Source organism: Megachile rotundata, chromosome 16, assembly GCF_050947335.1.
Source record: "Megachile rotundata isolate GNS110a chromosome 16, iyMegRotu1, whole genome shotgun sequence".
Taxonomy (NCBI): Eukaryota; Metazoa; Arthropoda; class Insecta; order Hymenoptera; family Megachilidae; genus Megachile; species Megachile rotundata.
This window is the reverse complement of record NC_134998.1, coordinates 10,451,140-10,475,760: the sequence shown is the minus strand read 5'-3', so window position 1 is coordinate 10,475,760 and position 24,621 is coordinate 10,451,140. Positions and strand designations below refer to the sequence as shown.

The following is a 24,621-nucleotide window of genomic DNA, read 5'->3' as shown; positions in this document are numbered from 1 at the left end:
ACATTTCTTTGATTAAGTGCTAAACTGTAGAAAATTTTATCATGCGGAAACACATTTCATTAGCAGATTTTTAGGAGAAATTCATTTGATATTAATTTAAAATACCGATAGCTTGAAGATTATACAATTTATTTTTTTCAACTACCTGTGCATAAAAAATAAAATAAAAGTTTTAACCAATATTTGACATTTGCAGCGGTTAGGTCAGGTTAAGACTCGGAGTGGGGATAACATGGTACTCTTATTCATTCAACAAGAGATCGTACTCATGATTCGACGATTTTTGGTTCTTTTTGCGCATGTTAGCTTTGATTGGTCGAGCATATTTTGTAACCAGGAGCAACCCGCATGCGCCCTTAGGGTTTTCGGAACGCTAAGTCCATATAACGAGTGGTCATTCATTTTATATATTATTCAGTCAAATAACAGAATCCTAAAATATCCACATTTCAAAATTTCATCTTTACGAAATCTCAGTCTTTCTAATTACTAAATTTGATAATAGTAACCGTAAGCTACTAGCATTTTACTTCTTCCCATCATTGTTATATTTGTCCACTAGGTATATGACCGATGGAGCGATAAGTGCACAGTAGTGGGACAGCCCTAAATGGTGGGGAATTTACTGAAGTTGGTCGCATTGCGCGAACCGAGTATTATCTCTCGTGGAACGAATAAAACGTTGGGCGTATATGAGTACGTCCACGAGAGATGCCGTCGTTTCGTGTTTCAAGTTTTTGCACGACAGCCGTGGGCCAAGCAACAGCGCACTCGCGTCGAAGTCGGATCACAATCTCCAAGAAAGATTCGAAGTCGTTTACCGATTATCAAAGAATCGAAATACTGAAAACATTCTTTCTCTTGATGATTTTGGCCTAACCTCTTCTACGACAAACCGCACACAGTAGAACATGACGAAAGGTGGCATCACTGGGGACGTGTTGGAAGCACGGACGCAGCCGTGCTCATTGATATGACGCCATTTTACTAACCTTTTCGGCGCGGATCGCGACGATCCACTTAAGGTGCTCCACTTCGTATCGTTTCGAGAGCGTCTAATTGTGTCGATTATATTTTACAAGCTGTGTACGCTCTTTCATAATTTCAAGTGGTTCGTTCAAGCCGGAGTTTACCGAAAGGTACGCAACCCTCGTTGCACTGGGATCATCCTTGTGTGCAACAAAAGCTTACAGCAACATTCTATTGCTGAAACTTGGTACCACGACGTCCTGGTTACGTGTACACGTTCATTGGTCTTATTTTGACATTAGTTTCGTCCTAGTAAACTGATTTTGTGGGAACTTTAAGGCTGAGTCACTGTGGAGTGATGATCACAGCGAAGGGCTTCTTGCATGTCGTACCATGTGCTCAATTTTGTAATACCCTTATCAGAGGTATTATATTAAATGCTTGTTACTTTATCAAGTGTAGTTTAAATATAAAGTTTAGTCTTCTGCGAGTTAATATCAATGCAGTGTGTGATGTTTGTGGTGTGACTTCTAATTTGCTTTTCAAAGCAAAGTATTATGTTTATTTCTTCGAGCTTGTAATGCAAAAGTTTGAATTTCATGTGAAATACCATTTTAAACTTTTATGCACTATAATTGGTATAATAATATTCCAAAAATGAGAAGATTTCTTGATTAAGTTTAATGTAACAGGTGGCTCTGTGTACACATTAATTATAATAGTAATTCTATAATGATGACAATCAGTTTTAATGAAACAGCACATTTTTTTTAACTAACATGTATGACAGCTTTCATACTTGATACCATAATGTACTATTATTATAATTTTTATTTAAAATTATTGCAGTGATACATATTATTGATTAAAATATATTAATTTGCAGGACACCTATTTCACGATTATGAAGTTACATTTTATTATTCTGATATTTTTATCACAATTGTTAACTTAACAAATTATTTGATTATTAATTAACATAAATTTTTCCACTGTGCTAAATTGTCTGTGTTAATACATATCTGTATATGTTGCAGGTACTACCGCTGTAGCCAAGCAGTGCTACTATGGAAGATGAAGATGGTGAAAGTAAAGTTATGGATGTGTGGAGCATTTTGGGAAAACAGCAACTTAAAGATAATTCTATTGGAAATTCGTTGAAACCTTCAATTGATAATGTGTACACTGATGTAATAGAAGAGGAGAAACAATTATTGCGGTACAATTCTATTGCAACCAAAGAATCTCCAAGCAAAAATAACAGTACAGGATCAAAGATTGTGTTTAAAGGTTTTAAGAAACGCATTTTGGCACAAGCTCAAGAAATACAAACGAATGCGTCAAAAAGTATAGCACAAGAACAACAAATATCTAATGCATCACCAAAAAGTAGTAAGGAGAAAAAGGCAGAAATCAAGAGAGGCAAAATAACCGAATATGCGCAATATTTGGGTCTGCAACCTTCATCAAAGAATAAGTGTTTAAAGTGTAATTCATCATCTAGTTTGTGTTCTTCATTAAAGCAAAGTTCGTGCACTTGTAATTCTGCCATGACACCAATGCCCAGTACATCAGAATCATCAGCAATGCCACATTCTCCTAATTTTAAAATTACGAGAAAAGTTTATTTGTGTGCAGCCTGTGGCACGTATTTTGAAAATTGGAATTTATTTTTACATATGAGGGATATTCACAAACGGCATATATGTTTATTTTGTCTGGGAATGTTTGGTCAAGCAGAGAGGTTATCGTATCATTTAATAAAAAAGCATAGTGTTCCAGAAATGGCATTCACATCTGTTGAAGATTTCTATGGTGCTTTTAAAGGATCATGTTACTTAGTTTGTTGCACTTGTGAAAAAGTGTTTTCAGAAACGGATAATTTTTATAATCATTTTTGCTCATCAACATCCAAGCAGGATGTTACTGCATCCATATGCACTCTGTGCAGGCAAACAGGATCACATGCAAGTACATGCAGTTTAGCTGTTGATACCAGCAAAGAAGTAAATTCAGCATTACCAGTTAGTGCACAAGCAAGTGTAATACCAACACACTTGCTTGACAAAGCTGTTAGTAGTGGAAATAAAACTGTTTCAAGGAAACTAGTAAAAAATAACAGGTCTAAACATATAGAAGACGGTGTATCTAATCAACAAAAAGTGAACACACATACAAAAAAGACAAATAATAAAATTCCTATATCTCAACCAAATGAAAATCAACTATCGGATGAAACCTTAAATAGAGATGAAAACTCTCAAAACGAAGTTACGCATAACGTGGTTAGAGATACTGTATTAGAAACAATAATGGAAGTTTCAAAATACACTGAAGATTCTAATGATGCGAAAGAAGAAGCAAATGAAAACGCGAGTTGTCTAAGATCTTCTGAATTGATGCCATCAACTGATATGATTAGCCATAATATGCCATATGATAGCGTAACTGAGACCATTATGGAGGTATCACGGTGTACAAACAGCATAGAAGATTCTGGTGATACATCTAAAAGAGAGGATGTAGATTCTGTTGATATGTTGGACGTGTCTGACAAAACAGTAACAGACTTTGATGAAACAGGAAAAGAAAGCATAGAATCTCTGAGTCCCATAGAAGAAGCTAATACAACAAATGAATCTAATTCGACGCATCAAGAAACAGAAGAAAGTGTACATAAAAATGAATCATTAGAGATAGCAGAAACTAACGGCGATTCTCTTTCTCAGGTATCGAAAAGTCCTGTTCACAGTCCTGTCAGGTCGTTGTTTAGCCCGCAACACGAATCACAAGTATCAGATTTACAGAAAGAAAATACCTGCGAGAACGAGAATAAAGAAAATCTTGATGTACCTAGCGAATGTCAACCTACGGTGACGTTTAATGCCACTGAAACTTCCGACAGAAGTTTAGTTATAAAAATATGTACTAACAAGAACTCTCAGTTTTCAGTTGCGACTAAAAGCGGAGACGTAGAGAATGATGAAATTAACAATAAATCCGAGGAGAACAATAACGCAGATAGTTCGACGACAGAAGAAAAGCAATCCAACGTTTCTGAAAATGATAGGGACAATAATAACAGCTATCAAACGCATAACGGAGATAGTGATTCAGACAGTATGAAGTTAGCAGTGGTAGACAGTAATTCCGAAGGGACAGAAGAAGTCGAAGAAGCTAACGAAACTAAAACGATAGCGGAAGATAAAATCGAGTTTGACATGAACATTGGAAGCGATGAAAACCAAATAGAGATTGCCGAAGAAAAGTCGATAGATGTAAACGAGAATGGCGACCAAGACATTGACGAAGGAGACAAGGAAGTTAGCCAGAACGAGGCAGAGAATATGGATGATACTCAAGTACAACCGAATGATGGCATCATGTTGGCTGGGGAAGATGTTCCTTGTATCGACCTTAACGTGGATGGTATTTTAGATAGCATAGAGATAGAAGATTTATTGAAACGCTGCATAGAAGCAGCCAGTCCCCTCTGTGTCTACTGTAATCACGCACGCCATATAGCAGTTAACGGTAAACAATTAGGATTACACATGCTCGCGGAACACAAATTTCAACCTCAGCATCCTGCTATCATTATCCAAGCGGAGCAGTTTATCGCCAGAGTGAAAAAGTCCCTGGACGAGTTAGATTCTCATTTCTTTAATTTAGATTCTTACAGCAGCACAAACGGTACGTACAACGTTCCAAGCGTCAGGACGTACGAGTGCTTTCATTGTAGGTTTCATTCTGCCATACACAAAGAACTTTACTTGCACAACCGCAAGATGCATCAAAAGACAATCTTAATTTGTATAATGTGTAAATCGACTTTCTATAGTTATAGCGAATTACTTTGTCACCTGTGTCCCGGGACGTACTCTCCGAACATCAACGTGAGGTACAGATGCTGTTTGTGTCCCATGGCGAACTTACCATCCGCGTTTAGGCTGATGGTGCACCTTCGCAAACGGCACCACGCGTGCGACGTCTGTTTGGAGTCCACTGGAAATCAGCAGCGCCTTTCGAACCACGTGTGGAAGCACAAGCTCCATCATTTGTGCTACAGGTGTGGCATCGCCTACAGAAATAAACCGGACATCACGAAACACTTGTTCTGGAAACACGGGACCGAAAGCGTACTCTGCAAGAAATGCCTGCAGAAAAAGTGGCCGCACATTTATCATTTCTGCATACCGCCCACAGCTTTCGTTTGCGAGGAATGTGGGTCCAGCTTCTCTCGAGCCGTAGCCCTGAAGGTGCACAAGAGACTACATTCCGGAGATCATCCGTACAATTGCAGCGAATGTACCGAACGCTTCATATCTCGGAAACTGTTGACCAAGCACGAGAACGCTCACAAAGAACCGCCACCGACTATGGCAAACCTAGCAGATACCATGAGCCAACCACCGATGCTTGACGAAGAAAAATCGGATAAGGAAAAAGCGGTAATAGTGGACAGCAACTCGGCGGCTTCTGAATCCGCAAAGGAGGCCAAGGAACCTGTAAAAAAGGTCGTCGATGTTTACGATTTACCTCCTCTGAATCTTTCTTCAGAAAGCGACACAGATTCCGAGGAAGAAAAGGCGGAGGTCAAAGAACCAGAAGCGAACGAGAAGTCCAAACCGAGCGAGGAGGATACAGCACCTGCCTCGGATCAACCAAATGCAGTCTCTTCCGAACCGTTAGCGGACAGCATAGTGGAGGTCGAGCAGAACGAAGAAGAGAAGGAACAGGGTGCACAAATCATGGACGGTATATGGGACAATTTCAAATCGTACACAGCCAGTTTGGAAATGAAGGATTCTACGACCAACTTCATCAAAGAAACAGAGCCAGAAACCGACGTGGCGTTCCTCAGAAGCATAGTGTTGGCTGACCACGATTACTGCGTGGTGTGGTCTGAAAAGGAGAAGGATAAAGAATCAGAAACAAAAACGAACGACAAAGAGGAAGTAAATATGAGCGGGGACCAAGATTATTTAAACAAACCTCAGAGGAGTCCGACCGAGAACAACGGGACTCAAAGCGTTGTCGAGGAGGACCCGAACAAGAAGAAGGCTAAGAGTCCGAAGAAGAAGAAGCAGAACGGAAGCACCTCGTCGAGCGATTCGTCCAGCGACAGCGACTCAAGCAGTTGTTCCTGCGGGACGAACTGCAGCTGCAGCAGCTCTTCGTCGGGCAGTTCCTCCAGTTCTAGCAGTAGTTCCGACTCGGACAGCTCCACATCAGAGAACTCTCCAAAGAAACAAGCCGGCCGCAAAGAGCGAAAGAAAGAGAAGGACAACGCGCAAGAGTCAGAAGCAGGTCGTTTAGAGAATAAGGACGTTTCCGCGGATATGGAGAACGGAACAGCGGCGGTTCCGGCAGAGCCAGTTTGTCCGCCACTTCTACTGAGGGAGTCCGATCTGGAGACCGAGGAAACAGAGACGGATGAAGATTTCTACGACGAGCATCCTCAACAGTTGGCCAACAAGTTGCTCGCGGAGAAGCGGAATCAGCTGTTGCTGCTGGCGGCGGTGGCCCCGGCGTCCGCAGAGTCGGCGATGCCGTTGAACAACGGCCTAACGGACGCGGACACCGCGATACCGTCACCGGACCAGATGTCCACGACGGAGGAGCAGACGCAGCAGAAGAAGAAGGTGAAGACGAAGAAGCGGAAAAAGGGCGAGAGGGCAAAGCAACGGGACGCGGCGCCAGCCGTCGAGTCCATCAAACTAAACATTCCTAAAGCGTTTTACCAAAAGAACCCTAGTTACTCGGCCTCGTCGCCGACGCTGATGCAGCAAACCCTGGGTGTATCGAACGACGTGCACCTGGCGAACGCGTCCGTCGAGTCCCAGGCAGTCATGACGGGTCAGAACATCGGCGGCAGCGGCTCCGAGGCGGAGAACAAGCGTTCGTCGAAGAGGAAACGAGTGCCCAAAAGGTTCTACGGCGACTCCAGCGACGACGAGGTGGAGAAGCAGCCGGTGACGAAGTGGAGGAAGGCGGAGACGCCTTCTTTCGTGACGGCACCTAGTCTGAAGCCATTGCCCTCCAGGCTGACCTTCGGGGGCAAGTCCGTGGCGTACAGGCCGGCGATACAGGAGACCCAGCCGGAGAGTCTGAGCCTCGCCACGGCGTCCGCCACCGAGTCGGAGGAGCCGGCTGAAAGCAGCAGCGATTCCAGCGACTCCGAAGTGGAAGCCAGCCAACAGATGCAGACGCATCTGGTGAAGAACCCGTCGGTGCCGGAACGGCCGGTTAATTTGTACTGTTACTGTCAGTGTCCGTACGACGAGGTGTCGGAGATGATTGCCTGCGATGCTGAAGACTGTCGCATCGAGTGGTTTCATTTCGAGTGTGTTGGCATCATGGTACCACCCAAGGGCAAGTGGTATTGTCCGGACTGTCGGAAAAAGCACGGTATCGTGCAGAACAGCGAGGACTATTTTGACTGATAGCAGCGGATGGTGTCCGCTTGTTGAATTTGCTGTTTAGGTGTACTTGATGGACGTGCAATTGTCTCTCCCTCTTTATTTCTTACCAAATCTGGGAAAATTTGGGAAGCTTTATTTGAAAAGCGGTGAAGGTTCAATAGTATTAGGTGCACTATGAATTTGCTGATTTTGTCTGTGTTTAGAATATCGTTACATAGCACATTTGTGTCAAGTTGTTACTTCTCCTTTTCAAAGTTGGTAATTTAATATGGTACCTAATACAGTTTTATTGTTTATAGTCATGGGAATAAAATCTACTTAAATATTTTTAGTGAAATTTTGGAATCGTAGATTCTATTAATACTTGACTATCGTAATTATCTTTACGTGAACCATTGCTCCATTTTAACTTCTTTTATGCGTTCTCCACAGTACTGGAGAAAAATAAACAGAATTATCCATTTCTCGAAGTTAAATTACTTTTATGTTTCAGATATTTGTTTGAGAGATCATTATATTTTGGCAGCAAAAATTCAGCTGGTTTTAGGGAAATGCAGCATGCAATGAAAACTTTTTAGCCTATATTGAACTACTTATGTTTTATATTTTGTAGCATGAAAACATCTGAAAAGTGCAAGTGATTTCTCAGCCTAGATACAAGAACAAAAAATTCTAAAGGTTCTTAACTAGTATAATTACTGTTGCAAGTAGTCAATAATTTATTTAAAGTAAAATAGAGCAAGTGAAAATTTAAAAGATAAAATTCTTCCAGTGGATTTGTTGTAAGGATAAAATTAAAGCTGTGATTAAGAAACTTCTTGAATTTTTCAGATCTGAGCTAAGAAATCATTTATGTTAATTATGCAATTTTTTAAACTTATAAGTAGTTTAATAAAACTGAAAAAAATTTATCACATGCTGAGAAGAATCCAAAGTAGAATGACCTCTTAACATAAATTGTTCAAGCGATTATAATCTTCACTTCAATATTAGCAGAAATATTACAGCAGTGCATTTTATTCACAGAAAAATTTGATATTCTAATTTTGTTTAGATACGCACGTTATCCGAAAGAGAAAAGAGGGAGAGAGAATTAAACGATCACGATAATTCCCAGCGTTTTCTTTCTTTCTTCTTGGTAAACAAAACGAATCAATCATACGCTGTTCCATGTTAATATTTTTCTTAAGCCGATACGAGAACGGAGAATGTTTGTATATAACTTGTAAATACGCCTTAGAGTTTATAACAGTGAAGTAAGGTTTTTTGTGTACATTTGTTTGTACTTCTTTTAAAAACGACGAAAAAAGATAAGTGCGCGGTGTATAAATTGATTAGTGGTAGCCGTTAGGCCAAGCATAGCGTTCTAGAAGTCAAATCTAGGCTACGTCGTAGAGCGAGATATTGTTCAAGCCTAGCACCAGAGGGGAGGGCTGTGTTTTTATCAATTCGAAATCGCGATATCGCGGCTGATACGACTGTCGGCACTGCTGGCGGTGTCTGTGCCCCCGTTTGATGATCGTTACCCTTCGATGATCTTCGCTTTTAACACATTGACTGCCATATAAGATTCTCTCGTTTAAAATATTTTACTTCTTTCAATCTAACTTATCAAATTCTTGCTCGTGTACACACTTTAAAAATATAGTTTTCCCAAGTAGCAGACATTGTTGCTATATGCTTCCTAATTATTAAATAATTTCATTGTTAAAAATCTTAACAAATTTATAAATTTGAAAACTAAAATATTGTACATTTTTAAACTTCAATAATTTGCAAATTCACTGTGGTAAAACTTGTTAAGCTTCGCTCAATTTACGTGTCACAAATTGTTCTCACCGATGTGCAATAAATTAATCAAAAAAATGGCATGAAAATACAAAAAAGATTTGTAAATAATCCTTGGATAATTTTAATCTTAACAATGGCAGTCAACGTGTTAATTGTCTCGATACATTTCCCAAAGCTTTCTTCGCGACTTTGTTCCTCTTTCCTAGCCAATTCTTTTTAACGCTTGAACCTTTGAAATTTCTTTTAGAATTGTTAAAGTTATTCTTCCTTCGTTCCTCTTCTTTCTTGTCTCTTTTTACCGCTTGTTTTAGTGTAATCGACGAGTTAACCAGCAGATCTTTTATCGTTTCCTTTTTTCTAGTCTAGTTTGCTTAGTCTATGTAGTTCGTTTGCGACTGCTCTATCGCCAACCGTAGTTGAAATTTTGATACGTACGATTTCGATGTGATATTTAGCGAACATATTTATATAAATTTCGATTAAAAGCGAACAACGTTTGTACAATGTTCTGTCATCAATTTTGTTGCTTGTTTTTGTTTGATCTTCGAACGATAGTCGACTGCTGCTGAGCTCGTACCACAATTGGCTGAAACAATGAAATTCGTTTAAAAACGAGAAGGAAGGATCTGATCTAGGAATAATTCATTTTACCGATCGAAATGCGATTGTTAAACTTCGAAATTGGGTCTGTCAGTCGTTGAGTTTTCTTTTTCCTTTTTCTCCATTTTTTTTATTTAAGCTTCAAGCAACAAACGAAACAGATAAATACGTTATAGTGTTCGTACATGTTTAATAGAACTCGCAAGTACATTGTAACGATAATAATAATTAATGATAATGATAATAACGATAATAATAATAATAATAATTAATAATCGACATTAACGTGCCAGCAATGCAAGTAATGACACAGATTACTTAATCATCGTCAGCCCTCGTTTCCTCCGGCGACTCGATACCCATGATGTCCGCGATGAAATCTTTGTAAGATATCTTCTGTATTATAAAACAATAATACATTACTTTCGGCGAGCCTAAAACGATCAATCTTCTTTTTCATTATTTATGACCCACTGATACTTTTCCCTTGGTGCATACGGTGCACTAATTCGTGTTAATTTTTATCAATATTTTCTTGGAAAATACTGACTATTCATTCCCCCATATTATTAAAGAGAATTATATCTTTCACTGAAGTCGATAAAATTTAATTGGATAATTTTAATTATAGAAAGACCTGTGGTAAGAATGAGAACTCCACCGACGGTGCTCGCGCATCATTTCGAAGATACATGTCTTCCATATGATCATCGGAAGTCATCAAAAATTTCAAAAATATAAATGCCTCATAAGGTGTCAATGGCTCTCCTACAAAAGTAGTTCATTTTAATTTTTTAAAATTTAGCAAATTTCTGTGGTGTAGCTTTAATAAAAATTGAGGGGGAATACACTGACCAAAAAGATCGTTATCATCTTTCACAATTCCGTCAGGGCCTTCGCCAAACAGTATTTTCATAAACTGTCCTCGAGACAAGGCCGCGTTCTCATCGTGGAAAAACACATTTTCATGTGGATTCGCAAAAGTTTGAAAAGCTTCCTGTAACTGGCGCATAGAAATTCCTGCAGCTGGTCGGTGGTTTATATAAAACTTCACGAAGTCCTCAAACGTGATCTCTTCAACCATTTGACCGGTGTTCGCGTAATTCTTGTAGGAAATCTCTGCCAAGAGGAGCTCTATCTGAAACGTTAACAATTTTCATTTCTCCTTTAAAATTATAATTTTTGATAATTTGAAAAACAAGACGGTATGAAATCAAAGAAGATTACTTCTTCATTGCTAGGATAATAACCAACGGCACGCATCAGATTCGGTATCTGTTTGATGGATACTTTCTCAGATACAATTCTAGTGGCTGTAGTGTTTTCTCCCTGTTGCAATATTTGGGCGTAGTAGAAAAGGTCTCTCATTTCGTTAAAAAGCCAACCCTTTTTACCACCCTGAATCAGACAATAATATGGATCGAGTCCTTCACCACCCAAGTGTGCTATCACGTCAACGGCCCTGAAAAGAATATTAACTGAAGTTGATTTAATTCATGGGAAGTTATGACTTTTACCTGCATTTTATTTTCCACATTAACACACACGGATCATTGTCGCCAGAAGTGAACAATATGCTACCATCGTTGTTAGTACAAAGATTAGTAATCTAAAAATTAGAAGTAAGAAGTTGTGTCCATCATAAACTTCAATCATTTATGTGATTCTAAATTGAAGCAGATTCGTTACCTTTCGTGGATGGCCTATCATTCCCAAAATCTTATAAGGATTACCGTCGAAAGGATATATTTGGAGACCGATTTCTCTTTCGGTCGCAAACACCATATAACCTCCACCTTTAAGCTCTTTGGTAGGTAATACCTACAAATATTATTTTTGTCTTCTCTTTTCATTCGTAGTCGTTTTAGAAGCAAGGTTACCTTCAAGTACCGAACTGGAGTATTAAAAAGAGGTCCCAAGAATGTTCCTCGGTTCATTTTGGTGACGTCGTTCAGCAGCTTGTACTTGAACTAATTAATTCGAGCTAGCAACTTGTACTTGAATATTGCAAACATTTTTTGGAATAAATAATTAGCGATTACCTCCGAATTGGAAATCATTAAAAATCTTTCAACACCCAACTCAGGGTACCAGTTAAGGCAAAGGGGTGTTGCAGTATACTCGATTTTATGGATTTCAGCTATCAGTAAACCAGGGTCAGGATATGGACCACTACAAAAATATTAACACTGTTTATAAGTCTGAATAATATTTTCATAAATCTTGTAAATTAATTTTCTTGTAATTATCAATCACACCTTTCTTTAAGATTGTACTCGATTAAATTCTGATCTTCCCCTAATGAAAACAATCGCGGTACACCGCTGCTGGAAGTAGCTGGTCCAAAAAGTAAGTCTCTTACGTCTGCATGATGGACATGATATTTTCCAAGGAAATCATATATGTAGTTAAAATACGTTGCGTGATTCTTTTTGAAAACTGCTACCACCAATGTGTTATCCTAAACAACGTAAAGAAAGAACAGATTCCGTAGCCTGACATAGTCCTCTGCTTCTTCGTAGTCCTAACATTATTCCACGAATTTATAAATGGAAGTTTTACCGAATAAGCCATGTATTCTCCGCATTCTGTGAAAACCAATTTTTGTATAGATTCCGAGGAATGCTTGTAAGGATTTCGGTCAAGTGGATCCAGAGTGACGGGATGCAACATCCACAAGGTTCCATTTTCAAGGCCACAAGCGAGTAGGTCACCTAAATAAAATACTTTTGTTAGCACCTAATCGTAACCACAAAATAGAAGATACTTGCCTACTGGCGAATATTTCAGTACTGTAACCGCAGTTGCTTTCTCGTTGATCTGTGGACACGTGAAGTAAATTATATTGCCCCATTTCACTTGTATGTCAAACAACAAATTGAAGTCTGGAAGAGGAGGAGACTTTCGGGATACGATAAGCTTGCACTTCTTGTAATCGTATAGTGTTATTGCACCATGAATATTTCCGGTGACTATGAAGTCACTTCAACAAAATGAATCATTAAGACGCGTTAAAAGAATTATGTAAATTATAAGAAAATTCTGAATACCTTCGCGGATGCGTATCTAAACTGGTAATTGGTCCGCTCACGTGTCGGAAAATAAAATTGCACTTTAATTCGGGGATATCAATTAGTGCAACTGTTCCATTTAATGAACCTATGAATATTATCGGTTTAAAATAAAATAAAATATAAATTAATCTTGATGCAATCAAATATTACTGACTGACAATAAAATGGCTGGTGTAAAATGGAGCACCCTCAAGAGTAGCATCTGTAGGTCCGGTAGGTCTCCTAAACTTCTTTCTGCCTTTATTATGATCCTTGAACGTGGTTTCCATGTTGATACTCATCGAAGAGGAAACTTCATCCGCTTCTATCGATTGTAGTTTTCTTAAATATTTCATTTTCTCGTCGCAGATGGGCTCTTGTAATTTACTTTCGGAGAGAATCTCAAGTTCTCCTTCGTATTCTATATGTTCTTCATCGCTAAATTCGACTGTAAGATAAAATATACCGTTGATAGATATTCTGAATAGGAAAGAAACATTAACTTTTTTATAGATAAGAATATTTACGTTCAGATTCGCTGACTATGGATACAGGACCCAGTAATGAGGATCTCAGTTCGAAACTAATCGACGTGATGCAGTTCATATAAGGATTTTGATAGGAGTAAAGTATTCTCAAGTCGAGACCGTAGAAACAAATTCGACCCTCCGCCGTACCGAGAACTACCAGACTAAAATAGTAAATTATACAGCTTGATTCAGTAGAACATAGAATTATTTTATAGAGGAAAAAGTGAAGTACTCGTCGTGATGTACTAGGACGGTAATACTGCATTTATGGAGCTGTACGGATTTGAGGTGTTTCCTTTCAGTAATATCTGCGCCCACAGCCATACTCCAGACCATAACGTATCCTAAACGTATCCACAATAATAAAACTACGAACGGCAATATAACGAGTCCGCTCTAATAATAATACCGTATGTCGTTCCAGTTAGTACTTGCTGTTTCTTCAGCACGTAAGTAGAACTATTGAAGACTCCATACCGTTGTATGTTACCCAAAATTTGTGGGTAGTAACAGCGCAGTTTGTTGTCTTCCTAATTCAAAAAAATCTGTACTTAGATGCATCACAGATTCGTATAAAAAATACGAACCCACTTGCAGAATATAATATTGTAATCAGCAGTCAGAGCAAATTCTTCCGAAACTTCGTCGTTGAAGGCTACGGTCTTTGCTCTGTCCGTAACAGTTTCTGTTAACTCCAGAACGCCTGCAAAATGATTTTTAATACTTCCAAAAATAATTTAGAAAGACATATTAATTTTAATAATATGATATGTGATACTAGAAAATATTAAATAAAATTCATAGATGACAAGTAATTAAAACGATTAACCGTCAGGTTCGTCTTTCCCATATGTCCACAGCCAAAAATGGACTCTTTGCTGTATTTCATTTCCAACGGTCACTATATATTTAGCGTTTGGACTGATTCTTGCTGCGGTCATCGCGTATTTGCCGTGTGGATTAAATAAAGTGCAAACTGGTACACTAAAAAATATTTGAAATCAATTATGGCGCCGTTTTACCATTGTAGTGTGGTAAGAAAGGAAATTTCTTTACCCAGTTTCAGTATCCCAGACAACAAGCACGCAGTCCTCTCCAAAACCTGCTGACAGAAGCCATTTTCCATCTACTGAAGCTGTTATTCTTTTCACTGCATTTTGCTGTGAAACATGTATTATTAATCCTTTTGCTATAAGAGTCACATTACCTACTCTTAAATATTTTTACATTAAAATAAGATAAAAAAGAAACCTACATGTCCTTGAAGGTTAACCACTTCCTTCGTAACGTAGTTGTAGATTATTACAGTATGGGAGCAGGCATATGCAATGATCGTTCGATTTTGGGTAGTTAAATTTATTACTGGCACTTCCGAATTTAAACCAAAGGACCATAGTAATTTCTATAAGTGTAATCAAATCGTTAGATCGATTCAGAACTGCTTTTATTACAAAATTAATGTATGCATTAAATAAAATTGTAAATTGCTTACAAAAGGGCAAAGACTGGATTCTTCTTTCCCCTTTAAATCTTTATTCGTATCATCTTCTTTTTGAGAATCTGACGATTCTGTTGAGGCAGATGCTACCGAAATATTCGATGACATTTTGGTAACCTGTATATCATGTAATATTTATAATCTGAAATTAGCAAATGATAATTCAGCGTTCTTATTTTTAATAAACTAAAAATTTACGAATGTTTTGGAAATTTGGTAATTGGATAATTAAACAAGTTTTAGTATGAATTACTTGAGGTATCCTACGTTCTATATCCCCTACATTACCCTATCCATATTTTATAAGCATTCGATCGAATTGTTACAAATTCTGTCAGATTTACGTGCATAAATACATCAAGTATTGCATAAATAATTTCTCAGTTTTGATTCGATTAAAAATTTAAATAGTGCCATCTATTGCATATCGTTCGCAACTTCTTTCGTGGTGCCATGTTAAGGGCGAGGGCGCGATAATGTAAATGCTAAATTCCCACCAGTCCCACCATAAAATTGGTATACATTCAATAAACCAAAATGGAAAAGGATGTGTGTTAAAATAAAATACACAACTTCGTTCAAAGCTTATTTATTTTTGCTCGGATGTATACATGAGAATATATTGACATCTGAAAAATTATATTTATAAAAATTGCTATAAGTACAACAACGTGATTAGATTCTACAGGAAGCAAATGTTGCTATACATTGCTCTACAAATTCCGAGTTTGAAATACTGAAATATCTTGATAATTCTCCTCTTCGTACATCGTAAAAAAATATTTCTCGTTTGAAAGGGCTCCGCTCGGAAAGTTAGTTCCGAAACAAACGATCGATGCGATAAGCACAAAAAATGTGTGCTGCCGATCACACTTAAAATTATTCAAAAACGTCGGCAACGCAACGAGCCTAAAGTTGCGTGTACCTTAACTGCAACAACTTTGCGGCTTAGGATCAAGCCCAGAACGTTTAGTAATAGATATACGCGTGAATTCTTCTGCAACCGTTGGGTGGATACCAACAGTCTCTTTCAGTTTCGGGAATGTTAAATTGCACCTGCAAGAAGATTATAAAGTTCAAAAATAAATAACAACAAAATAAGAATTAATATTCAACAAATTAAATTGATACATACTTAACAGCGGCAGCAAAGCCTTGAATAATTTCACCGGCATTAGGACCAATGAAATGCATACCAAGGACTTTTTGATCGCCGCCTCTTAATGCGACAACCTTTAAATAACAATGAGAGACATCTTTCTGGGGAATGAAAAATTCTGTCGGTTTATAATACGCGTGATAAATTTCTATCTTGTCCTCTCCGTGAATTGCAATCGCAGCCTCTTCACTGAGACCTACACAGCCATATTCTAAAGGACTGAATACTGTCGTGGCTACATTAGTGTAATCCATTTGTTCCGTCGAGTTTCCAAATAATCTTCTTGCCAATAATCGACCAGCGTGTATGGCTACAGGTGTTAGCTCTGGCTTTTTCTAAATTACGGACAAAACATTATAAGCACCTACCCATACAGGTTTAACATATATAAAATAAAGTTTTAAAACGATGGTTCTAAATATAAAACCTACATGAAGAACATCTCCAACAGCATATATATTTGGAACGTTAGTTTGTTCATCTATCGCGTCTATTTTGTAAGTGTCTGGAACAAGTTTAAGGCCAACGTTTTCAGGCTTCAATTCTTCTGTGAGTGGTTTACGACCGATAGCAAACAGAACAGTATCATATGTATCTTGATGAATTTTTCCATCCTAAAATAAAGAAGAGAAACTTGTTACATAAATATCTAGTACTTTTTTTCCACTTGAATTTCGAAACATACTTTATCAACCCAATCGACAAGGAGTCGTCCATCGCTCTGCTTTTCAATCTTTTTCGGCTTAGCTTCATAAATGAAATGGACACCGCGTCTCTCCATTTCTGCGGCAATAATGTTCGCCATTTGCTGATCGAATCCTCGCAAAATAATGGAACGTACCATTACTGTAGCATCGTAACCTAAACCATTCAAGAATCCAGCACATTCCAAACCAATATCTACATGTATTCGTTAAGGGAAATTAAATTTTACGTAAAATCGATGATTTATGAAACATTTAACAATAAAGACTGTATTTCGTAGGCTAGATAAAATTATCTATAATTATACACTTTTGTGTAATAATCGATGTTCTGTCGCAATTGCCCGGTCAGAGTTCAACTAGCAAAAACGCACTTTTTCTTAAGCAAACTTATCTTTTCTTATTAAAAGCATGATTATATTAAATGATGAAAAATCCATATGAGTAACTGTTATAAAGAAAGGATACATCCAGCACCAACAACTAGCGTTTTTCCTGGAGGTTTTTCCAAGCTGAAGATGTCATCACTACTAATACCATACTCCAAAGCACCAGGAATATCAGGATATCTTGGCCTGCCTCCTACAGCAACCAAAATGTTTTGTGCTGTATATAATTTTTCCTCTCCATTCTTCATTACTCCGCATACTGTATGTTGATCTTTAAAGTATCCAAGTGCATTGATATATTCAACTTTCCTGTAATAACACATAAAAAGAATAATACAAACAACTTTCAAGTTATACATTTTATAGTCACAATTAAAATAACACTAACTTTGTTCTCAGCTCAACACGTGTAACCCAGTTTACAGATTTTACATGGTTCTGTACAGCAGTTTTTAATGCTTCCCAATCATGCTTAATAGTTTTTGGATCTGGTAATTGCCAACCATAAAATGTGGATTCCTAAAAAAATTAACTTTCTTGAACTTCATGAACAGTGATTACTTGAATAAGAAACTTACATGAACAGCTTCTCCAAGTAAAGCAGCTTGATGCATCAACTTTTTTGGTATACATCCAACATTAACACAAGTACCACCTAATCCCCAGGTTGTACCTCGTGGGGATGGTGTCACAAAATCAAATACAGCAACTTTTGCACCATAATTCACAGCTTCTTTGGCTGCTGCTAAACCCCCTGATCCACCTCCAAGGACAATTAAATCATAGGTGTATTTTTGATCCGCTGAAAAAAGAACAAAGACATTAGTAACTCTATAGATCTAAAGTTATCAAATGTAAAAATAGAGTTCAGAAACAGAAGTTGCAACTAAGTAGTTCTTGTAAATAGTTAATAGAAGGTGTGTTACATAATGTAAATGCAATTTATCTCTGTTAATAGTTACTAATAGCACTAAAATATGGCATCATTGACACATCTGACATCATTTCTATAAAGTAAGATTAAGATGTCAAATTCAGATATGAATAAATATCACATTAAAAATGATGACAGGATGAAATGACTCCGCTGTTCCTTGATTTCTGTTTAATGAATTTTCATACTTAGAAATTTAGCAACTCAGAAATTCTGAAATATTCAAATGTATGTTTTATTTCTCTCAAATAGAAAGCAAATGGTAGAAGAATCATACTAATTCAAAGAAAGTATAGTAGCAGAGTGTACACATTCTTCAGTCATTAGAAAGAGGTTATGCAACATTGTTAGTTTTCTGAAATTTCTCACACATAAACGTGACATTACTAAAAAATAAAATCTTCTGTTAGATCATTCACAAATCAGTGAACTTTCCCGACGAATCATTGAATTGCATCATTTATATTGCAACTCGTATCGTAACCTTGCCGGTGTAACTACCGCTTGTCAAGGCACGAAACGTTTACACGCAACGTGGGACTTAAGTCACATTCGCATCAGAATAGTAAGGGATGTTGACACTCACAGCACACGCAGGCCATAGTGGTTCTGCCATTAGGGAACGCGTTACACCTGGACCATGGTAACTCAAGCAATTTAGCATGAGCGGAGCGATATGACACAAGCCTCGCGAGCAGCGTTAACGCCGCCATGACTATTGCTAACCGATCACGGCCACGTGACGTCACCCTGATGACACTCGTGTTTCTCAATATAAGATAATAATTACTGAAAGATTGCAATCGGTTGATGTGTGGCGAACGAGGAAGTTTCAGAGAAACCACGAGAAATTATGAAGTCGATTTTGATTACCGGATGTAACCGTGGACTCGGTCTGGGACTAGTGAAACACCTGGCGAAATTACCGCAACCGCCAGAGAATATTTTCGCGACTTGCCGAGACAGAAGTAAAGCAAAGGTAAGATCGGTTGCACATTAAACGAGAGAGGACCTTACGCAACACCCGGATGCGGTTTAATTCCACTTACCAATCGGTGCCATTTTGATTTTCTTATTATTTTCCAATTCACGTTCCGGAGAAACTTAACGAATGTATTTTCCCGGCGAAGAAATAAATGCTTTTTCGGTACTCCCGATCGAACGATTCGTCGCGATTAAAAGACAAGAGTGAACTGACGCTTGCTTAGTTCGTTTACCGCCATCTGTTATACGGTTCCCACAAGCATGCGAGTTTTAAGTCTGATTTATAGCGACTCATGCAACGAGTGTTGCTCAATTACGCAAGAAAGTATGATGACGTGCAAGTCACCGTACCTTTTCTTATGAAATAAACTCCCACTTTAATTTTGATCAAGAGATCAATACCTCGTACAGACTCTGAATCATTAAGCTTATTTTAAGTCATTCTTTTTTGAAATATTTCATATCTTGCTGCTCCTATACAAATTCAATTTTTTTTTATTAATTTGAAATTGAACCTAACTAATAATGTCAATGTCCAAGTGGACATAACCACGTGGGTTTTGAAGTCCGAAAATTTCAAAGCTGGATTTAGCATTTTGGATAATTGGACATTTAGGATTTGGTTGTTCAAAAACCTGAGAGTTACAAAACTTTATAACTTTAGACTTTGAAGATTTTGAAATTTAGTAATTTGGAAAATCTTTATAGATCGGACTTCCCCGCCTAATAGCACCAATGCTCGATGGGAATTCGAGAATCACTATCGAAAGCTAGTCACATGAATCGATTATCGAATAATTATTTATGAATTCTTTCAATTAAATGTGACTTGTAGAGACTCGAGGCTCAAGGACGCCTCATTCCATCAGATAATGAGTAATTGGCTGGATTCAAACATTCCTTTAACAATTGCATTCTTCAAAGAAACTTGAATATTGTATGTTTTCTTATAGGAATTAACTGCATTGGCCGAGGCATCGAAGAACATTCATATTATCGAAATAGGTGAGTGTAACATATTGTTATATAATTTCAAATGACTACGCCTTTGTATCTTTATCGCAGAGGATAATCTCTTATGCTCTTCCGTTGATAATGTTTGAAATGTCTTGCATTGAATCGAGGATTTTATGAAGTTTTTCTCGATTTATCTAGAAATCAAATAACGCTTTCAGAAATGTATGACTTTGTTAAAATATATCGAGACAACTTCTTATGAATCATCTACCCATAATGATTCAGATATTTTAGTTCAAATATTGTTACACATGGTTTTTATTAATTTTTAACTTGTTTATATAAAGATTACAACTCGTAGAAAGTGCGGATACATATTTAGATCTGATTCTCATCATAACTGTATTGATACATTTATAATTATTGTCATAAAATTTTAGATTACAATTGTCTTGTATGTTTTTAGGTAAGGCTTCAAATATTTTTCCCGCTTAGATCCTCCAAAGATAAAAGCTTCGATGGACATGCACAAATACATTTCTTTATCACGATTTTCTCATAATCGAATATTTAAAAAATTACAAAAGTAGAAATGATGGAAAATGTAATGATAATAGGAGAAAATATTTACCTGATGAATCGATTTGTGTTTCTACGAGGTCTGCCGACTTCTGATTTTCTTCGTCGCTATAATCCGAATCCATTGTTTCCGGTTTCTTCCGATAACTAAAGCACCAGCATCTCTTTTTTTTCGAAGTATTTGATTTCATGTTGAAATGAGCAAATTAATGGGAAAACTATTGAAAAATTGACTGAAGAAAAAATCGTACTGTTTACGAAGCGACAATTTGATTGATTATGCTTTCTGTCAGGAAGATGTTGAAATTTCATAGATTGTTCGATACGAGCTTATGGTATCTGATAATATTTTTGTCATCTTAACAGAATGTGAAGTGCTATAATCTTACTTCCTATATTAAGCTCCATATTTAGAAAATATTTTACTTATTGAAAAATTTATAATACGCAGAATATTAATTTTATTTGAAAATACTTACAGTCTCTATCACCCGTCTTGCACAAAAGAATTAAATTTTTGTAAAAATCATACTGCAAAAATTATAAAAAATATGAATTATTTATTTACAAATGTACTCACTGCAATCTGTAATTTATTATAATTTTTACACGTATGAAAAGAGCAAATATGAAAGAACGCAATTGCTCAGTGGAATGTGTTGATTTATTTCATGGAAAGTATTGATCAGAACAGTTGCTATAGTTTAAAAATAAAACAACATTCGGTGTGAAGCAACTATAGTTAATATACCGTAATTTATTTGATTTGCGCGGCATAAAATCCATGTCGGAATGTCAACAATTAAATTCTAGAATATTTTCAAATATTTTAACATGTTTCTACCTACTTCATTCTTTTAACTTAAAGATTTGGTCGAGACGAAAAACTATGATAAGATAGTGCAAGTTGTGAGTGAAAAGGTGGGTCAAGATGGGTTGAATGTTTTATTTAATAATGCTGGGACCAGTTCAAAATTTACGCGACTTGGTTTGGTGAAGGAAGAACAACTTACAGAAACATTTTTTGTAAACACAGTAGTGCCGATTTTGTTATCAAAGGTAATTTTGTTAATTTTAGCGATATGAAGGCGAATACATGAAATAATTCATTTGGTACATTTTAAGGCATTTTTACCATTACTGAAAACAGCAGCTAACAAGTATGAGAACAAATCAGAGATGAACATCCACAGGTCAGCAATTATTAATATGAGTTCCATTCTTGGGAGTATAGGTGACAATACTACGGGTGGATTTTATCCTTACAGATGCAGTAAGGTACATTTATTTAAGTATTAAATCTCCTAAAAACTATGTATGTACAGTTATGAATATATAATATTCATAATACGAATATTATGAATATATAAGTACTGAATATATTTAGTGATATTTATCTAACTCTTAGGCAGCACTGAATGCAGCAACAAAGTCAATGAGTGTTGATTTCAAGGAAGATGGAATCTTAGTTACTTCTTTACATCCTGGTTGGGTACGTACTGATATGGGTGGAAATAATGCACCCATGGATGTTGATACTAGTATTAGTAACATTATTAATACTCTTAATTCATTAACCGAAAAACACACAGGTTGTTTTATTCAACATGATGGAAAAATTTTGCCTTGGTAAAAGTACTCATTGTTTTTTATATTTACAATTTATTATTTTTAATCCTACCATTTCTGATTTGTAATAGACATTGCTTGTTTTAGCTTGTAATATATAGATTGTATATAACAACATTAAAAAAATGCAAACAGAATTTAATAGAAATATCTGAACCTACATTTTTTATTAATATTATATATTGTAATATTTATGCAGATTTAACATTTAAAACTTTTTGAAAACATAAATGTTTTACTTTGATTAATTACAATAGAGTAAAGGTATTAAAAAAGATGTTCCACATTGTTTCATATTCTTCTGTACAGGCTTTATAACACATAGAAATTATTAAAATAATAGACAAGAATTCATATATACAGTTATAATACAAAAATTATCACTATGAAATGAAATAATTTCTCTTTTTCATTTTGAGAATGCAGATTTTTAGAGATTATAAACACTCACTAAATAAAACCTTTTTTACCCAATAAAGATACATAAATTATAATTTCATTCAAGGTTCTTTTGTGCCTTTTTAAAAACTCGTGTAACTGTTGTTCCAAACATTCGCAATTTTATTGTTTTATTTGTAAGTGTCAAAGCTTATTTTGTACATGTCATGGTGCTATAATGTAACCTGAAGGAATGCTAGTTCGTCTTAAAATATTTAATCATGAAAAATGATGTTTGCAGTATGTACAATGACTTTTAATTATTAAAAAATTATCGAACAAATCATCATGTTTATATACAATTAACATGAAGATAATGGAACATTACAGATAAGTATTTTTAAGATATTCATTTACAGAAAAAACAAATATCTTATTATTCTGTGATCCAATTAATAAAATATCACTTTGTAATATATAAAAATTTGGTGTGTATCTGAGAATTTAAATAATACTGTAATGATATAAAGATAGTTTAGAGAATGTACAATCCGTTTTTAATAATAAATTGCCTTATGCTTTTTTCATTCTCTTGGAAGCAGACTTTGAAACAGACTGAACATTTAACATAAACTTTTATTAAAATATTATCAATCCTAACTTCTAAATTATATCATGAAACTCTGTAATAAATCCATGAATAAAAAAATAAATTTACTACATGTAGTTGAAGTTATTTCATACAATTTCTCTTTCCTTCAATACACAAGAACTTTTACTAAATATATAGTAAAATATAAAATAAAGAAATTTGTTTAACCCATTTCTTCACAGCTATGATTTCAGATAATTTTAGAGTGTGCAAATTTGTAAAAGGTATAAATGATTTCCTAAATATCTCATATTCTGAGTAACAGTCACACAATAAACTTTAATCAGTCTTTAACCTCTTAGGTGCAGGTTCACTATTTTGCGAGTTTGAATCTTCTGAGAATCCCAGATGCGCAGAAAAATCAGTCAGTCCTTGAGAATCACTAACTGTTGAAAAGCCTGATAATCAAAATATTTATATTACAAAATTAAACAATCACAAGTATGATATACTTCACAATCTTTCAAATCTTCAACTCACATGTATTAGAGTCTTCTGTGAGGCCAAAATTGGAATTTGAAGAATCTAATCCACTTTTTCTTGGTAAACCATTTTCTTTATCCGCAACTGTCTTTCCTTTCTTCTTCTAAACAACAAAAAACACATTTTCACTTTTCTTTCATTCAGCTACACATTGTAATATTCCGTTTACCTGATCAAGGGTTGATATAGGCACCCATTTATAAATCTTCATAGTAGTTTCTCCTATAGTAACCCATTTCTTTTCCCTATAAAAGTGTCAGCATGAAAAGCGCATTCATTAAGTCAACACCAAAACAACAGACAGAGAAGCTACCTTATTTACTGTTATTAAAAAAGCAGACATAAAACAGTATTACTCAATCAACACGCATGAAACATTTCAGAACTACACAAGTCTGTTTACAGCTGACATGTGTAATGCAAAATCTCTATTAAACCTTGCAAGTAAGGAAAAGTTTAATCCGTTTTTTAATAGCCATAGAGTTTGACTACATTCTGTTTCTTTTTTATCATATCTTTTGTGAGATCTTTCAACATTTCCTCGTGCATCTATAATATGTTAAGAGATTTACCAATGGCGAACTTTGTCAACGACTTGCATTACACGCTTAATATCATCCTTGGCACGACTACGAGTCTCTGCACGCACTGACCGCGACATCATGTTACGATTTATAAGTCACTATTAACTCAACGCAATTGGAAACACCGGAACATTCGTTGTTGAAGAGGTTAGGAAACTGACAGTGGTTACGGATTTTAACGATATGAACACGTCTTCGAAGCAAGAATGAGAACTACAATAATAACAAGACGATATGTTCGCATGGGAAAATGGGGGCGCGGAGGGAATGGCGGAAACCAGTGGTGCTCATTTTCCAGTAGTACATGTCCTTCTATGTTCTAA

At 36.2% G+C, this 24,621-nt stretch overlaps 5 protein-coding genes across 9 annotated transcripts; 2 read left to right on the top strand and 3 right to left on the bottom strand.

Annotated features, from left to right (window-relative positions):
* Positions 1-2,036: 2,036 nt before the first annotated feature.
* MESR4 (misexpression suppressor of ras 4) lies at positions 2,037-10,232 on the top strand. Its single transcript, XM_012283520.2, has one exon. It carries the CDS (start codon positions 2,037-2,039, stop codon positions 7,413-7,415), a length of 5,379 nt encoding a protein of 1,792 aa, XP_012138910.2. The 3' UTR covers positions 7,416-10,232.
* LOC100882731 (cilia- and flagella-associated protein 251) lies at positions 9,827-15,344 on the bottom strand. 3 transcript variants are annotated; one of them, XM_076541247.1, is made up of 22 exons: positions 15,120-15,344; positions 14,861-15,008; positions 14,624-14,770; positions 14,425-14,528; positions 14,198-14,352; positions 13,956-14,071; positions 13,778-13,898; positions 13,601-13,712; positions 13,366-13,529; positions 13,014-13,286; positions 12,836-12,944; positions 12,557-12,768; positions 12,348-12,499; positions 12,044-12,246; positions 11,828-11,957; positions 11,666-11,755; positions 11,475-11,606; positions 11,303-11,394; positions 11,013-11,247; positions 10,641-10,923; positions 10,423-10,553; positions 9,827-10,181 (listed from the first exon to the last, which is right to left on the bottom strand). In XM_076541247.1, exons 2-22 carry the CDS (start codon positions 14,972-14,974, stop codon positions 10,104-10,106), a joined length of 3,153 nt encoding a protein of 1,050 aa, XP_076397362.1. In that variant the 5' UTR covers positions 14,975-15,008; positions 15,120-15,344; the 3' UTR covers positions 9,827-10,103. The 3 variants fall into 3 exon arrangements, with proteins under 3 accessions (XP_076397362.1, XP_076397363.1, XP_076397364.1); XM_076541248.1 differs by having other exon boundaries at positions 14,861-14,983; XM_076541249.1 differs by lacking the exons at positions 9,827-10,181; positions 10,423-10,553 and having other exon boundaries at positions 10,694-10,919.
* A 95-nt stretch (positions 15,345-15,439) lies between these two features.
* Positions 15,440-20,712, bottom strand: Trxr1 (Thioredoxin reductase 1). Of its 3 annotated transcripts, none has more exons than XM_012283519.2 (8): positions 20,625-20,712; positions 17,697-17,920; positions 17,507-17,637; positions 17,198-17,427; positions 16,711-16,925; positions 16,457-16,639; positions 16,002-16,360; positions 15,440-15,922 (listed from the first exon to the last, which is right to left on the bottom strand). In XM_012283519.2, the coding sequence occupies exons 1-8, from the start codon at positions 20,695-20,697 to the stop codon at positions 15,793-15,795; spliced, it is 1,545 nt and encodes a 514-aa protein (XP_012138909.2). In that variant the 5' UTR covers positions 20,698-20,712; the 3' UTR covers positions 15,440-15,792. The 3 variants fall into 3 exon arrangements, with proteins under 3 accessions (XP_012138909.2, XP_012138908.2, XP_012138907.2); XM_012283518.2 differs by lacking the exon at positions 20,625-20,712 and adding an exon at positions 19,102-19,318; XM_012283517.2 differs by lacking the exon at positions 20,625-20,712 and adding an exon at positions 18,639-18,774.
* Positions 18,897-22,349, top strand: sni (SDR family oxidoreductase sniffer). The gene is made up of 5 exons (XM_003702467.3): positions 18,897-19,031; positions 19,990-20,041; positions 21,441-21,631; positions 21,698-21,850; positions 21,981-22,349. Exons 1-5 carry the CDS (start codon positions 18,906-18,908, stop codon positions 22,203-22,205), a joined length of 747 nt encoding a protein of 248 aa, XP_003702515.2. The 5' UTR covers positions 18,897-18,905; the 3' UTR covers positions 22,206-22,349.
* Positions 22,350-22,739: 390 nt separating this feature from the next.
* Positions 22,740-24,426, bottom strand: BCL7-like (chromatin remodeling complex subunit BCL7B-like protein). Its single transcript, XM_012283516.2, has 4 exons — positions 24,287-24,426; positions 23,884-23,959; positions 23,712-23,817; positions 22,740-23,629 (listed from the first exon to the last, which is right to left on the bottom strand). The coding sequence occupies exons 1-4, from the start codon at positions 24,376-24,378 to the stop codon at positions 23,511-23,513; spliced, it is 393 nt and encodes a 130-aa protein (XP_012138906.1). The 5' UTR covers positions 24,379-24,426; the 3' UTR covers positions 22,740-23,510.
* Positions 24,427-24,621: the final 195 nt, after the last annotated feature.